The sequence below is a fragment of the Pelodiscus sinensis genome, chromosome 4, assembly GCF_049634645.1.
Source record: "Pelodiscus sinensis isolate JC-2024 chromosome 4, ASM4963464v1, whole genome shotgun sequence".
Classification (NCBI taxonomy): Eukaryota; Metazoa; Chordata; order Testudines; family Trionychidae; genus Pelodiscus; species Pelodiscus sinensis.
The window spans coordinates 67243023-67260366 of NC_134714.1; the positions used below are offsets into that span (position 1 = coordinate 67243023).

General features: G+C 44.3%; 1 protein-coding gene across 9 annotated transcripts in view; it reads left to right on the forward strand.

Moving 5' to 3' along the window:
* The window catches only part of TMEM62 (transmembrane protein 62), a 71122-nt gene extending 61280 nt beyond the window's left edge, over positions 1 to 9842 (forward strand). For 6 of the 9 annotated variants that reach the window (XM_075927251.1, XM_075927253.1, XM_075927252.1 and 3 more), the window contains one exon: positions 3195 to 9147. In XM_075927251.1, coding sequence (XP_075783366.1) covers positions 3195 to 3521 — 327 coding nt within the window. In that variant the 3' untranslated portion in view covers positions 3522 to 9147. Of the gene's footprint in view, positions 1 to 3194; positions 9148 to 9184 lie in introns of those variants that run through there. The other 3 variants (XM_006128616.4, XM_075927250.1, XR_012903456.1) reach the window with 2 other exon arrangements.
* Positions 9843 to 17344: the final 7502 nt, after the last annotated feature.

Below are 17344 nucleotides of genomic sequence, written 5' to 3' on the forward strand. Positions count from 1 at the left end.
TTTGGTATTTGATGAGTTACTCCCTTAGTCCTGAGTTTGTTGCAGGATTAGCATCTCAACTGGAATGAGAAGACAGTAAAGTTTACCATTCTCATATAGCCCCCTAGGCTGGAAGGAGGACACAGAGGGTGAGTGGAGACAGCTGGGGCGGAGAGGGTGGAGCCACGGGAGAATGCCTGCGCAGGTGTTCTGGAGGAGAGGACAAGGCCTCGCTGCTGCTCTGTGACCCAGGCAAAGGCCAGGGCCGGACCGAGGTGCCAGGACGCCCTGTAGCTCCTGGCTAGACCTCCTGCTGCTTCCCACCTTCAGCATCCTGTTTGCAGTGGCTGCGTCTCCAGCTCCTAGAGGACGTGGGGCCTGGCTGGACACGCGAGGTGGCTCAGATGAGTGCAAGCAATCAGTCACAAGGGCAGCCGTGGGCCGGGGAGCGACCTGGGCAGCACAGAGTCAAGCCCCGGGTTCTCTGTGTAGTAATGACATGGCAGGGGGCTCAGGGTTGGACAAGGCAGAGGAGGGGAGGAAGCAAGAATGAGCTGAGCGAATGCCAGAGGGGGGGCTCCAGGGACTCTGTGGGTGACCAACTGTGGTCCTGACAGCTCTTCCTCCCTGTCACCACGCAGCACAGTGGACGATTTGGATGGGCAGAGGTGGGCTGCTGAAAAAGCTTCCTGAGAGATAAGGGGCTGTAACAACAGTGTACCCCACTGAAGATAGCTAAAAGGCCTGCGTCCCGCTGACCAGAACCTGCGTACATACTGTACAGTGTTTTTTGCACCCTGCAACAGTGCCTCCAAAACACAAATCTGATGCAAGTGCTGGTGAGACAGCAAAGAAAAGAAAAACCATCACCATGGAAGAAAAAGTAGAAATAATAAAGAGATCAGAGAGAGGTGAAAAACCATCATCCATTGACAGAGCATATGGTGACAGTCAGTCAACAATCGCAACAATTTTAAAAGATAGAGTAATGGAGCATGTGAAAGGCCATACCCTAATGAATGCTACGATTATTACCAAGCAACGCAGTGGTTTAATTATTGAGATGGAAAGGCTGCTGACAATTTGGATAGAAGACCAAAATCAGCGTAATCTACCTATCAGTCTTTCTTTAGTGCAGGAAAAGGCTCCAAACCTTTTCAATGATTTAAAAGCTACTCGTACAGCAAGTGAAGGTGATTTAAATGAAGAATTTGTTGCAAGTAAGGGTTGGTTCAATCGCTTTAAAAAAAGAGCAAATTTGCATAATATTAAAGTTCAAGGTGAAGCAGCGAGTGCCGATGTCAGTGCTGCAAGTTCTTTTCCCAAGATATTGGAAGATGATATTGACGATGGAGGCTATTTGCCAGAACAAATCTTTAATGTAGATGAAACTGGCTTGTTTTGGAAAAAAATGCCTGAGAGGGACATACATTTCGAAAGAGGAAAAAAGTGCACCAGGACATAAGGCATCAAAGGACAGGCTGACTTTATTACTTGGGGGTAATGCATCTGGGGATTTAAAGCTGAAACCTTTGCTAGTGCATCGCTCCCTAAATCCGAGGGCACTACGCAATGTCACTAAGGCATCTCTTCCTGTTATTTGGAGGGCAAATTCAAAGGCTTGGATTACACTTGCTATGTTTGAAGAATGGTTTTCGAACCATTTTGTCCCTGCTGTTGAACGTTATTGCTTGGGCAAAAACATTCCTTTCAAAATTCTCCTTCTCCTTGACAATGCCCCTGGACATCCAAACACTTTAGATGACATGCACCCCAATGTAAAGGTGGTATTTCTACCCCCCAACACCACATCACTAATTCAGCCAATGGATCAGGGAGTCATAGCCTCCTTTAAGGCCTATTATTTAAGGAGGACATTCTCACAAGCTGTCAGGGCTACCCAAAAGGATGAGATGACCTTAAGGGATTTCTGGAAAAGTTATAACATTTATGATGCCATCAACAATATTGCTGATGCTTGGGATGAAGTGAAAGAGACAAATATGAGAGGAGTTTGGAACAAATTGTGCCCCCAATTCACAGAAGAATTTCTGGGGTTTACAGATGAGGAAATCGCTGAAACCAGGCAAGCTGTGGTTGCTATTGGTAATGAACTGCAGTTGGACATCACTGAAAATATCATAGAGTTACTCGACTCCCATGGCAAAGAACTAACCAATGAAGACCTTATGGAACTAGAGCAGCATATAGAATCTAGGGAAGAAAACCAGGACCTAGAAACTCCACAATTGAAAAAATTTTCTACAAAAGAGTTAGCTGATGCTTTTCAGCTTATTGAAGCAGGAATGGCAAAGTTAGAGGAGCAAGATCCTGATACAGAGAGGTTCGAAAAAGTTTACCGCACAGTTAACGAAGGTCTGAGATGCTACAGGGCTATTTATGATGAGAGAAAAAAAATCTCTAAACAAACCTCCCTTGATGCCTACTTCAAGAAATTGACGCCAGCAGCAGAATCTGACTCTGACTCTCTAATACCAGTCCCATCCTCTCCAACAAATCCATCATCCTCTACCAAGATTGTTTAAGGTTGCACAGTAACTGTTGTTTAAGGTTGCACTGTAACAGTATTTGAAACATTTAAGCATTTATATGCACAGTTAAAAATAAAGAATATGTTAAGACAAACATCTGTCCAAGTTGCATTTAAAGTAGAACTCCATGCAAATTTTTTTTTTTTTTTTTTTAGTTTTGGTTAGTTTGGTGTGGGGTTAGAGCCACTTGAGGTTTTACTGCTGTCTGTATCCTCATTAGAAAGATTTATTCTCATTTCCTGTCCTTGAGACAACAGGAAGTGAAGGGAAATCTACCCCTAGGAAGGGAAATTCACTCCTGTAAGAGTTATCATGGGAAAAAGGTGTCTCCACTGAAGGTTTATCGCCAATCCTTCTTTCCAAGACAACCCAAAATATTCAAAATCCAATTGTCACAGGGACAGAAAGAGATGTGAAATCTTCTGAACAGGGGAACAGACAGCAAAACAAACATTAGAGGGGAGTTAACTTTTCCCTATGCTATCCAAAACTAAAAAAAAATGTTTGGCTAGAGTTTCCCCTACAATATGTGTCAGTTCCGACTTACATACAAATTCAACTTAAGAACAAACCTACAAACCCTATCTTGTACGTAACCCGGGGACTGCCTGTATAGCGTATTGACACATCTACATTCTAATTTCTTTTTTCTTGCCTTTTCAGATGGTATTTTTTAACTTGCCTTTGATGGCTTACCTGTGCTGGAGCCTGCTGTTACGATGCCAGGGGCACAGCTTCTGCTCTCATATCCGTCATGTCAGGCACTTCCTGACTCTGCCAATCCACCTAACCATGCTGCTCCTTCTGGCCTGGCAGGTCTATTCCTGCTATTTCCTGCAACGGACGTATGGAACTCTGGCTTTTTTCCTCTCCCCAATGAAGACCTGGCTGGTGGTGCTGACTCTAGTTTTGATCCGTAAAGCCTGGACACTGAGCTCTTCTGAGCTGAGAACATACATAGTGGAAATGAAAAACTGTCGGAGTTCTTGATGCTTGGCGAGGGTATTCAAAGTGCTTCTGAATTAAACTGTGAACTGCAGATTAGTATGGCTGCATTTCAGTACAGGCCAAGCAATTAAATGGTAAGAGCTGAAGCTGTCCCTGAATTGCTTCAGAACTTTGTGGTAATGGGGTTTTCTGTGGTACAGAGTGGATCTCTGTGTCTGACAAATGGAATGTTTCCTGAATATTGAATGAAAAATGTGATTGAATGTCATTAAAGACAGTATAGACCATAACAAATGTCTGCAACAGTGGCCTTCAGACTAGTGTCATTGTGGTTTGTGCCAGCAACACTTCTTGGTGTTTATAATGCTACAATGTATATCAGCAACTCAAACTAATTGTATGTGTGTGCATGTCTAAGTCCTCTATTATTCTTGTTCAGACAGCGTGAGAGAGTGTACTGCTTTTTCCTTTTTTCTCCCAAAAGCGAGGCATAGCTGACTAATGAGAGAGCTCTGTTGATTTACTGATGTTAAAGGGAGGCTTTGTGATGATCAGAGTAGGGAGTCATAGCAGAGGAGGAGGAAGGTAGGATATCTTCATGTATTAAAGAGCAAAGTGGAGCAGTGGGGTCAATGAATAGGGCATAGGTGTGTAGTGAGGAAACACTGGTTATGGGACTTGCTGTGTGATTTGGAGTCAGTTGTTGAACTTCTCTACTCTTCATTTGCTCCAGCTGGTGGATATAATGCACTTGGAGATTGATGGATAAAAAGTATGAAGTGTTTTATATTTATAAACTAACCCTTCCTCCTTCCACCACCTCCAGAACTCAGAAAGAGGGATAGTATAGGTATAGGACTAGATTCAGGAAATCCCTGATTGTAATTGCAGCTCTGACATTTTGGATATGTCTTAACATTTCTACCAGAGGATGTAATTCCCAGCCCAAGAAGCCATTCTAGTGCTCTGTTATTGAGCTAGCACACTAAGAATAGACCATAGGTGCAATGATGTGAGCAGTGGGAGGGGCTGTCCTCTGTTTTTAAGCTCACATTGAGCTAGCACAGTGTTTCTCCACAGGCTAAGAATTACATCCCCAGCTTGAGGTGCAGACAAGCCCTTTCTTTATGTGTCTGGGCAGTCACTGTGTTCCTTCATGACATACTTCCTGTCTTTAGAGAGAGTACTTGCCTCCCTCACGGGGCTGTCGTGAGATGCAAAATTTAGATACCTTGAACATGAAATTATATAAATAACTAGCAGTCCTGTGGGCACCTTAGAGACTAATATAAATACATCTTGAGCTTTTCATGGGTAAAACCCACTTCATCAGATGAGTTGGAGTGGAAATTACAGAATCCAGAGTATATATAACAGCAAAAGCAATTATTTGTCAATTGTAGGACCAGTGTTAATTATGGTAATTGAATCAGTCTGGTTGTGTCCACATTTACACATCTATAGCGATTAATTGTGATTGTTAGAGGATCGCAGGGTCCCCGTCAATTACCCGACGTCCTCCCCTGACCCTCTATTTGTTCTCACCCTAAATAGATAAATAGAAAAGAACATAAACACTGTCAAATCAAGTGTAAAAATGTAATAAGAAAAGCAAAAAAAGATTTTGAGGAACAGCTAGCCAAAAGCTCAAAAAGAAATAAAATGTTTTTTAAGTACATTAGAAGCAGGAAGCCTGCTAAATAAACTGTGGGTCCCCTAGATAATCGAGCTATAAAAGGAGCAATCAAGGATGATAAAGCCATTGCGGAGAAACTAAATGATTTCTTTGCTTCAGTCTTCACGGCTGAGGACGTTGGGGAGATTCCTGAATCGGCACCGTCTTTTGTGGGTGGTGAATCTGAGGAACTGTCCCGGATTGAAGTGTCATTAGAGGAGGTTTTCGAACAAATAGAAAAACTTAATGTTAACAAATCTCCGGGACCAGATGGCATTCATCCAAGGGTTCTAAAAGAACTCAAATGGGAAATTGCTGAGCTATTATCTGTGGTTTGTAACCTATCCTTTAAATCAGCTTCCGTACCTAATGACTGGAAGGTAGCCAACGTGACACCAATATTTAAAAAGGGCTGTAGAGGCGATCCTAGCAATTACAGACCGGTAAGTCTAACTTCAGTATCGGGCAAATTAGTCGAAACAAATAGTAAAGAATAAAATTATGAAGCATGTAGAAGAACATAATTTGTTGGACAAAAGTCAACATGGTTTCTGTAAAGGCAAATCCTGTCTTACTAATCTGTTAGAGTTCTTTGAAGGGGTTAACAAACATACGGACAAGGGGGATCCAGTAGATATAGTATTCTTGAATTTTCAGAAAGCCTTTGACAAGGTCCCTCACCAAAGGCTCTTGTGTAAATTACATGGCCATGGGATAAGAGGGAAGGTCCTTTCTTGGATTGAGAACTGGCTAAAAGACAGGAAACAAAGGGTAGGAATAAATGGTAAATTTTCAGATTGGGGAGGGGTAACTAGTGGTGTACCCCAAGGGTCAGTCCTGGGACCAATCCTTTTCAACTTATTCATAAATGAGCTGGAGAAAGGGGTAAGCAGTGAGGTAGTAAAGTTTGCAGATGATACAAAACTGTTTAGGATAGACAAGACAGAAGCAGACTGTGAGGGACTCCAAGAAGATCTCACCAAACTGAGTGATTGGGCAACAAAATGGCAAATGAAATTTAATGTGGATAAGTGTAAAGTAATGCACATCGGGAAAAATAACCCCAACTATACGTACAGTATGATGGGGGCTAATTTGGCTACGACAAATCAGGAAAGAGATCTTGGAGTTATCCTAGTCAGTTCTCTGAAAACTTCCACGCAGTGTGCAGCAGCAGTCAAAAAGGCAAATAGGATGCTAGGAATTATTAGGAAAGGGATATAAAATAAGACCCAGAATATCTTATTGCCCCTGTATAAAACTATGGTATGCCCACATCTTGAATACTGTGTACAGATGTGGTCTCACCTCAAAAAAGATATTTTGGCCTTGGAAAGGGTTCAGAAAAGGGCAACTAAAATTATTAGGGGTTTGGAACGGGTCCCATATGAGGAGAGGTTAAAGCGACTGGGACTTTTCAGTTTAGAAAAGAGGAGACTGAGGGGGGATATGATAGAGGTCTATAAAATCATGAGTGGTGTGGAGAGGGCTGATAAAGAAAAGTTATTTATTAGTTCCCTAAATAGAAGAATTAGAGGACACCAAATGAAATTAATGGGGAGCAGGTTTAAAACTAATAAAAGAAAGTTCTTCTTCACACAGTGTGTAGTCAACCTGTGGAACTCCTTGCCAGAGGAGGCTGTGAAGGCTAGGACTATAACAGAGTTTAAGGAGAAGCTAGATAATTTCATGGAGGTTAGGTCCATAAAAGGCTATTAGCTAGGGGATAAAATGGTGTCCTTGGCCTCTGTTTGTCAGAGGCTGGAGAGGGATGGCAGGAGACAAATCGCTTGATCATTGTCTTCGGTCCACCCTCTCTGTGCACCTGGTGCTGGCCACTGTCGGTAGACAGGATACTGGGCTAGATGGACCTTTGGTCTGACCCAGTACGGCCGTTCTTATGTTCTATGTTCTTATGTGTAGCCAGACAAGAACCCCCCTGTAACATCCATTTTTGCTTGTCTGGAGCATACAGGGCACACAGAGCAGAAGGCCCAGGCTGTGTGACCGTGAATGGCTGTAAACAGAGATATGCCAATTGCTGACCAAGAGGCTGCCAAGGAGTGCCCTTGACTTAACCCGTATTGATACGAACACACAGCCGTCCACGGGGGGGAGGAATCTCTCGCCCAGTAAAAAAAATGTCTAGTACACACAATTTAGTTATCTCTCTTGCAAGTGTAAATTAACTTGAAACTTTCTTGTAAGAACTGGCGCCACAAAACGGACCAGTACAATTTGGCCTCTTAGATAAAAGAGAGGATACGGGCCCCCAGGGGTATAAAGATGGGTCCAGCAGCATATTTACTCTGAGTGTCAATCTACCAATCTATCTGCTGGTTGGGTTAGGTGTTTGATCTCCTGAGGTTCCAAGAGGACGCCCACCTCGTATTTGTCTTTCCTAGGAATTGAGAAACCGGCCCTGGCCTGACACGCTGGAGTCGAGAGGCACAGAAAGGGGTAAAAATTGTACCTGGATGTGGTCCTTTGCTTAAGTGTGTGTGTGTGTGTGTGTGTGTGTGTGTACACACACAGACACATAGTGTTAGAGCTCTTTAAAGATTAAGCTGTCACTTGGTACCATTATTTCTATTTTCTATCTTTACCTTTTTCCTGTAACCATTTTTAAGATCTCTCTCTATATATTTGCTAGCATTTAAGAAATAGAGCAATAGCCATTGTAACCAAATGATTTATAAGCTTCTTTAATAAACCTGTAACTGTTTAAGCTTTAACCTGACTCCTTCAGTTGCTGTAACAGAACCAAGCACAATTTAAAAGAACTTCAGCCGTTCATAAGGGACAGGTATAGGACACACCCTGCCCTGACCGTTGGCTGACCTGTGGGGGAGGGGCCCCCGTACGGGCTCCTCAGCGCTCCGGACTTCCTTCCCTCACGTTCCACTGGCACCATGATACGGACCTAATGGGGGGTGGGGTTCACGTGGGAAAGGAAGGCTCGGGCCCACCCCCCGCTCTCCAAGCCTCAGCCCAGGACCCTAAGGACACAGAGACTCGCTGTCTCTGTCACGGCTGGTGGGGCTGTGGCCCTCAACTCGCCAGCCCATGGGCTTGTACTCCTACGCCCATCCTGGGCTACTTCCTTTCCTCCTACTCCCCCCCCTTTTTAGTGTTCTACGGCGAACTCCTCCCCTTTGACACCTCCTGGTGGGTTGGGTCAAACTCATCCTCCCCCGATCCAGCAGGGGCAAACTCACCCTCCCTTGGTCCAGCGTCCGACACCTGCTTCCTGAAGGCACACCCCACATCTCGAGGCCTCCTCCAAGGTCCTGGCCGCGGCCTCTTGAGAGACCCTCTCCTCTCGTTCTCCACCAGCCCCCTTCGGTGTCCTGTCGCCGGCCTTTTGAAAGGCCTGCTCCTTCTGGGCCCCTCCCCTTGCAGTGGCATCAGGATGTTCCCTCATGCCTGCTCCACCCCCTCTCTTCCCGAACTCAGCAGGCGCTGCACTATCCAGTGCAGGCCTCCCTCCCCCGTCTGCACACCACCGGCCGAGGTCCTGGCCTCGCGTCTGCGCCGCCCGGGGCGCTAGTGCAGGGCCGTCTCGCCCCATCAGAGGGATACATCTAGTCTGACTCTATTAGCATAATTAATACTGGTCCTACAATTGACAGATAACTGCTTTTGCTGTTATATATATATATCCTGGATTCTGTAATTTCCACTCCAACTCATCTGATGAAGTGGGTTTTATCCACGAACGCTCATGATATATTTTTTAATCTTTAATTTGCTACAGGACTGTTCATTATTTTTAAGTTATAGACTAACATGGCTACCCCTCTGAGACATGAAATGATATGCTAACCAGTAAGAGCATAGCTCTTATCTTATCTACTCAGCTCTCTTAATGTTGTGAGATGCTTTGTTCTCCTAATTTGAACCAAAAAAAGAATAAGCAAAGTAGAATGTATAGGAAAATAATACAATTTTGGGGGAAAACCCGCTTTAAAAACACTTGAAACAGTTATTTCTAAAATGTGACACTTGTGTCTTTTAATGTTTTTCTCAGTGACTGGCATTACCAAGGGGAGAAGAATCACCTTGCGAGGTTATCAGATTCAGTCCCCTGCCCTCACGGTAGGACCAAGCACCATCTAGATCATGTCTACTCTATATCCTGTGGCAGACCCTGTTCTGAGATGAGCCTGCTTTCCTGTTCATTACAACTTAAAACCTTTATGAATTCATCATCCCAGCGTCTGCTTTGTTTTTCAGCTCCTGAAAACTGGTTGGTTGGAATTCTGTCTCTTACAAGTCTATTAATGCCACTGCTAATAAAAATTATGTACTCATAAGGGAGTTCCATAGCTCTGATATCACAAGCTCAAGACACCCCAATAAGAATCAGATGCTAAGAAAAGCAGTTCAAGGAGTGAATTAAATACAGAAGTAGTGGTATAAGTAATAAGGATGTTAAGAAGTGGGTAACTGACTAATCGTGTACTCAATACAATTTGTAGTAGTGTCAGTAGGCTCGCACTGGGTCCCAGACTGCTTCGCCTCTGCCTTTCAAATGTAGTAAGAGCCAGGTGGCTCTTACTACATTTAAAAGGCAGAGCTGCAACAGGGGATCCAGTACGAGCTCTTAATACATTTTAAAAGCAGACGTGTAGGAGTCTGGGACAATGGTGTGAGCTCTGCTGGGTCCACCACTATCCTGATACCTTTAGGGTATGTCTAGATTACATGCCTCTGCCGACAGAGGCATGTAAAATAGGCTACCCAACATTGTCAATGAAGCCGGGATTTAAATATCCCCAGCTTCATTAAAATAAAAATGGACGCTGCTCTGTGCCAGCTCAGCTGATCGTCAGCACAGCGTGCGAGTCAAGAGGTGGAGCAGTCGACAAGGAAAGCCTTTGTCGACCGCTCCTATAAACCTCATTCTATGAGGCATAAGGGAGCGGTCGACAAAGGCTTCCCTTGTTGACCGATCCGCCTCTTGATTTGCGTGCTGTGCCGACGATCAGCTGAGCTGGCACAGCGTGGCGGCCGTGTTTATTTTAATGAAGCCGGGGATATTTAAATCCTGGCTTCACTGACTATGTTAGGTAGCCTATTTTACATGCCTCTGTCGGCATGTAATCTAGACATACCCTTAGTGACAAGCACTATAAAAACACAGAACGCTATTCTAGAGATCAACTGGATTATGGCTATTCTACCCCTACCACCTTCTCAGCTGCTGTCATACTAGGAATATATTTACTTTCCTTTTAAGAGGTGATACAATGGTTCAATTTAAAATGCTCAATTTGAAATAAGCTTCCTTAAAAGCTCATTTTTGAGGCTGAAAGTTCTTGGAAGCACAGACTGAATGAGTTAAGTAAAACAAAGTTGACAATTGAACTAGAAGCCAACTGGAAATACAAATTAAGGAGAATATAACTGACAGTTTGCTGTCAGATGCAAAATATGCCTAAAATTATAAAAATCAATATAATAGCTTTTGTCTTAAATCTAATTCTTGAGAAATTTGGTTTAATAAAACAAAATCATAGTTTACCATGGAGAGAGAGGTATTGCAGACGGACGAATAAACACAGTGCAGTCAATTCTTTGAGGCAGAGAATGTTTTCTTATGTATTTATATAATGCCTACCCCTGATCTGTGGTCATGGTCCATGACTGGAGTTCTTTGTGAGCCATTACAATATATATAACGAGAAATGTGATATTCCATAGCAACACAATAACTGATGTGTATATTAATGATAATACAATTCCTCTGTCAGAGCATATCACCAGTTCTCTAAGTGGACTTGGGCCCACAGGCTATACAAAGGCTATTGTGTGGTATGCGTGTCAGCCAGCCTACAAAGAAAAGCATTTTTGCTAGAAAAAGTGGAGCAAATCAACTACCGTGGACTGTGGTGAGCTATATGGTAGCAGGCCCTCCCACCCCTCCAAGTTGCCCATGTGAATTAGTTCATTTGAGAACTAAGCTCTTTTAATCATTGTTACCAGTTTATATTTCTCGAGTGGAGGACCTGTCATTTTCATTTGATCATTCTTCAGGCTCAACATAAGATCACACAGTCCTCAAAGCATGTGATACAGATTTTTCTTCAGTTCATGAATTACAAGGGTTTTGTTCTTTGTACAGGAAAAAAACATGTTTTCTGGCATTCGTTATTGGTAACACAATTATTTTTTCCTTCAATATCGTACTGTTTTGGCATGGGAATATAACTGGCTTTTGAAGTCAAGAACATCTTTGCTAAGTTATTCATTAGGAGGGGACAGAAGTACTGGAAGAGAGCAAAGTAAAGGACAGACCATGGAAACACGCTGCTAAGTTTTAACACATTGCCAGCAGGCATTAATATCATGCTGTGACAAATCCATTTTTCCTGTGAATGTTTCAGTTGCAATATTCTATGATTTCTAAAAAGTAGGGAGGAGTGGCTGGAGCCTGGTCCTTCATAATCATTAACTTGCATTTATAACTGTGGATTAAAATGTTAATTTGAAGTGGCTAATCTTAAAAAACAAACAAAAAAACCCAAAACACTTCTTTATGAGAGCATAGTAAAATAGTATTGCCTGAATTTTCTTAAAACAGACTGTTAAAAAAGTGTGTATAGTGGCTTTTCTGCTTCCATTTGTTTATAAAGTGGTTTTTCTGTTAGTCAATGGACTACAGATAAAGTTCTGTCAAATGCACAAGAGCTCTAGTAAATTTTCCTTGCCACTAACTAGCCTCAGTTATTGTAAGTGGTATGTTTTTAAATGTTGTCTTTCCAAATTGTCTCTGTATTTTTAATATAATATAAACTTCCATTCATAAGAGGAAGACTGGATCTATGCATAATGTCTGTGTGTTTAACTATTTTGGCTGTGGGGGTGCTTTTTTCCACTGTAATAGGTGCAATGGGTATAACTCCTACTGAAGATTCATTGGGTATGTCTAGACTATATGCCTCTGTCACCAGAGGCATGTAAATTAGACCACCAGAGGCATGTAAATTAGACCACAGCGTGGCAGTCAAGACACGGATCGGTCGACAGGGAACGCCTTCGTTGATTGCTGCTGTAAACCTCGTTTCACAAGGCATAAGGGAGCGGTCGGCAAAGGTGTTCCCTGTCGTCCGATCTGCATCTAGGCTGCCGTGTTGTGTCAACGATCAGCTGAGCTGACACAGCGTGGCGGCCATTTTTATTTTAATGAAGCCGGGGATATTTAAATCCCGTCTTCACTGACTATGTCGGGTAGTCTAATTTACATGCCTCTGGCGACAAGAGGCATGTAGTCTAGACATACTCTTCTGTGGACAGAATGGGTACTTCCTACTAGCATAACTTATTTCCTTTCCTCTATAGGAATACTAGACCTGGCATTGCCTGGGTCCTTAAAGGCAGAGGACTGGTGGTCTGGGGAGTGCAGGAATAAGGGCAGGGTCTTAGGGATGTGGGGGTGGGTAGCAGGGCAGGAGGCTGGGTCATTGGGGGTACAAGAGTCCAGCACCTCGAGTGGAGCACCCTTGGGGACACTACTCGACGAAGAACTGGGGATGTGAGGAGGTGCAAGTGTAAGGGTTGGGGAGTGAGGAAGGACTCAGGGCAGGGGGTATCATCTAGCTGGGCTTTCTCCCTCCCCCCTATATACCCAGGCTAGCAGGGGCCTTCTCCTCCAGCACTCCCGTGCCAGCAAGGGCCTTCTCATCTTCCCTAGCTCCCTCACTCAGCAGGGACCTTCTATCTCCTCTGAGTCCTGCTGGCCAGCAGGGGCCTTTCATCTCTCCCCTATCACCTGACTGGCAGGAGCCTTTTATCTCCCCCCTGCGCTGCAGTGAAGGACTGTGGTGGCGGCAGGGGGTAACATTTGGTGCGAGGGGCCTACTTACCTGGTTTGGTGACAAGCAAGATGGTGAGACCCAGCCCTGTTGGCCACTTTCTTGGTGGTGTGGCTGCCCTGAGTGGTCAATCTGCAGTATAGTTTTCCTGTGTGCTTGCTGCCCCCAGTCCATCACATCCCTCTTCACTGTGCCCTCTCCCTTTCCATGTTATGGAAAATAGTCCCATTCTTGGCACTTTCTGTTTCCCTAGCACAACCAGACCCCGATCTTGCTTTAAGTTAGGATAAGAGGAAGCAGAATACCAATTTGGTGGTCCTAGCTCTTACCATTTAGGAGGAGTTCTTGAACAGACAGACAAATGCACGTTTCTAAAATATATAGTTAGATCTGAATAGAGCATGTTTATACTGACATAATTGCATCCAGACTATGGATTGAACAGTTTGAACTCTACAGGTGTAGTTCAAGTGGTACAACCTTATTGTGAAAATAAGCCTAACTGCCAAAGTCAGGGCAGAATTTTCTTGAATTTTCACCACTCTGTTGTCCACTCACTTCAGTGAACAAACTTTTTCATAATAGCAGCAGATCAGCTGTCACAATGTACAGTGGAAACTCAGAAATGGAGCTTGTTTGTCACTTTGAAATGTTCGTAACTGAACAAAATGTTAAGGTTGTTCTTTCAAAAGTTTACAATTGAACACAGACTTAATATAGCTTTGAAACATTACTATTTAGAAGAAAAATGCTGCTTTTAACTGTCTTGATTTAAATAAAACAAGCACAGAAAAAAATCTGCCTATGTCATCGATTTTTTTTTTTTAATGTTCCCTTTAATTTTTACTAGTTTGTATTTAACATTATGCCGTATTCTTTTTGTTTGTCACTTCTACTGACTGGTTTTGCCATTCTAAATGAAGTGGGTGGTTGACTTGTCAGTCTGTAACTCTGGTGCTCATAACTATGAGGTTCTGCTAAGTGGGAAAGGCCTCTTCTGTGCACTCTTTGCATGGCACACTTTCACAAAACAACTGGGATGAAATCTGGACACTCCTGAAATGGGAGCTTTGTCACTGATTTCACCACTAATAAAGCCCTATTTAGCTCCCATGAAAGTCAATGTAAAAATTCCTATTGGCTTCAGGAGGAATTCCATTTGGCCTTAGTGGAGCAGAGTCATTTCCTGCTTTGCAACATGTAGCTGGCTCTTCCCATTATTTTCTTGGAGAGTAGTCAAAGCTGGCCTTATCGTAGTGTGAATTATCCTGCTATCTTTGCCAATGCACATCAGCCTGAGCCACCTGCTACTTCAATCCTCCTATGCCAAAACTAAGGAATGCTTGGCAAGGTGGTTAAAACTCACTAAGAATTAGATTAGGGTCAAACTTCTAACTGCTGAACACAGAGAGAGAGAAGTGCTATTAAAACTACACTAAATTATTAGGATTGCCAAATTTCTAAATATACAAAACCGAATACCTTTTCTTTCTCCTCCCTTCCTTCCCTCCCCGGATTTCCCCCCCCCCCCCCCCCCGAGGGCCTACCCCACTCCATACTTGCTCTGTCCGTCATTTGCTTTCCTTTGCCATCCTTCACTTTCATCAGGCTGGGGCAGGGTGTGGGGTACTGAAGGAGGTGCAAGGGCTCTGGCTGGAAGTGCAGGCTCCAGTGTAGGTCCCAAAATAAGTGGTTCAGTGTGTAGGAGGGGGGCTGGGACAAGGATTTGAAGTGCATGACAGGCTGAGGGCTCTGGCTTAGGGTATGGGCTGGGAATGAGGGGCTTGGGGTACAAGAGGGGACTCTGGAGTGAGGGAGGGGTTGGTGTACAGAAGGAGATATGGGATCTGTAAGGGAGTTTGGGTGTTGGAGGAAGTCCTGGGCTGGGGCAGCAGGTTGGAGTGCAGGAGAGGATGTGGGCTCTGAGGTGGGGCCAGATGATGGGATGTAATAGGAGATTAGAGATGTGGGCTCAGGGTGGCTGGCACTTACCTGAGGTAACTCCTGGAAGTTGCCAGCATGTCCAGCTGCTATTTGGAAGGGCCCAAGAGGCTCTGTGCACTGCTTGCCCCTGTGTGGACTGTCCCCACAGTTCTCATTGGCTGCAGTTCCCAGCCAATAGGAGCTGCAGAGTCTATGTTAAGGGTGTGGGCAGAGTGCATGGAGCCTCCCTGGCTACCCCTGCACCAAGGAGGCTGCAGGGATAGCCCTGCTGCACTGATGATCAGACATTTAGTGCACCAGTCAGTGATGCTGACAAACTGACAGGATTCCTTTTCAAATGGACATTGATTAAAAACTACAAATTATGTATAGCATTATAAAATAGCTGTTACATTTAATTAAAAAACATCCATGAGGTGATTATCCCAGTTACACAAGATCCATGTCTGAATCTGAATTTTTCTTGTAGTAGTATTCATGTGTTTAGGGCTATAATTAAGTTTCCATTCTAACAAACTTTTTTTCAGTTTCTTGTTGATTTTCACAATGTTCACTTTTCTGATTGAAACTTTCCTTGGTTCTCCACATAAAGAACAGATGTCTTTTGAAGATTTGAGGAGCTGAGCTCAGAACATATGTAAAAGAGTATTTTATTTTAAAAAAAGTCAGTATCTGAAGTAATTGGGGAAGGGAGGATGAGAAAGTTTAAATTGAAAATAAAAATAACCCTCACTGAGAAGGGCCTTTTAACATTTCAGTGAAAACTGAGTTTAGTTTGTCATTGCCAAACCTTTGAAATGGTGCATGCTGTCAAAAAGCTTAGAAAGCAAGACCATGTCTATCTACCATGCTATGACAGGGTATGCATACCCTGCACAGAAGCAGGTGGGGTTAAAACCCTGTGAGTGGAGGAAGTTCTGCTCCTTCACCTAGACTGGGCATGCTCCAAATGCTGAGGCAGCATAAAAGGCAGCAGAGCAGCTAAGTCTGGGCTGGCCAGCAAAGGGGAAAGACCTCTAGCCAGAGCTCTGGAGCTGCAACAGCCAGCGATCCAGACAGGGGGAACTGAACTTCCTGGAGACTGCCACCACACAGACCCAGCAGAGCCCCAGGAAGAAGCTGCGGCGGAGGAGCTGGGAGACCCAACCGCTATGTTAGCCGCTGTCTCAGTGGTAGGAAGTGACCCAGAAAGGGTGCAGGAGCAGCCTTTCCTGCCCAGGTACACTTGGCGTGTTTTGGCCAGAGTCCCTGCTGAGGGAGTGGTAGACTGATCTACCACTCACAGGGCCCTGGTTTAGGACCTGGTAGAGCAGGATGGGCCCAGGCTCTCCTACCGGGCTGCTAACCCCAATCCTATTAACTGTGGCCTTTAACCCACATTGCCCTGAGATAAGGGCTTCTTACAGACTCTAGATATTCTTAGACTCCACAGTGCCCTGAGACAGAGATTGCATCTAGACTCTGGCCCTTAGGCCACATTGCCCTGAGGCCAGGGTCGCCTACTGCCTCTGGCCCTTAGGCCACACTGCCCTGAGACCAGGGTCGCCTACTGCGTCTGGGCATTAGTGATCCCGAGCGCAGGGCAGTGTGGCCTAACAGACTCTCTGTGCTACCCCGAGATAGGGGCTATTTACTGACGTTTGGCCAGTGGGCTATACTGCCCTGCGAGCAGGGATGTTTATGGACTCTGGGTCACCCTGAGAAGTGAATATTCACAGAGAGGCGGCCAGCTACCTCATGGCCGAGCAGGTAGTATCCACACTCCAGAATATACTCGCACTTGTGACGCAGCCTGCATATACCACCACACGTATACAGTTAACATAGGGAAGGAGCATAAAGATGAAACAAGGGTGCTGCAGGTATGAAGAAAAGGGAGGGCTGCAATGCGATATGTGCTTGATCTGCTATCTAACATGCCTTGAACAACAATCAAAAATCCCTTGTTAAAGTGGCAGAATCAAGCATTTTGTAAGGGGTGCTGAGGCTGAGCCAAGGGCACCTATGCAGTCTTTGTTCTCTTACTGCAGACTAGAAGGTGCTAAGGGTTTAGGAAGAGTAGCAGCTGCTGTTGTCTGCAGTTTACAGAAGACTGACTGCTGAACGAAGAGAGATGGGAACATACACGAGGCCTCCTTATCTCAGTACCCAAGTTCATGGGAGAGGAGGTGCTCCCTTATCTGTGACCTTCCTACACTGGTTTGGACAAGGTTTTCTAGTAGTCATTAGCTAAGTTGTTTCTGATTATGGAATTTACACTGACTCGTGTCACCTTTCTTCAGAATAATGTGATTGTGTGTAAAACCATTTTTGTAGGTTTTTTTCATCCCATACTGTTGTTTTTCTATTCATGGACTGTCTAAAGTGTCATTTACCACCGTGAAAAGAACCCGAATAATGTGAGAAATCTAGCCGTAGGAATGGAGGAG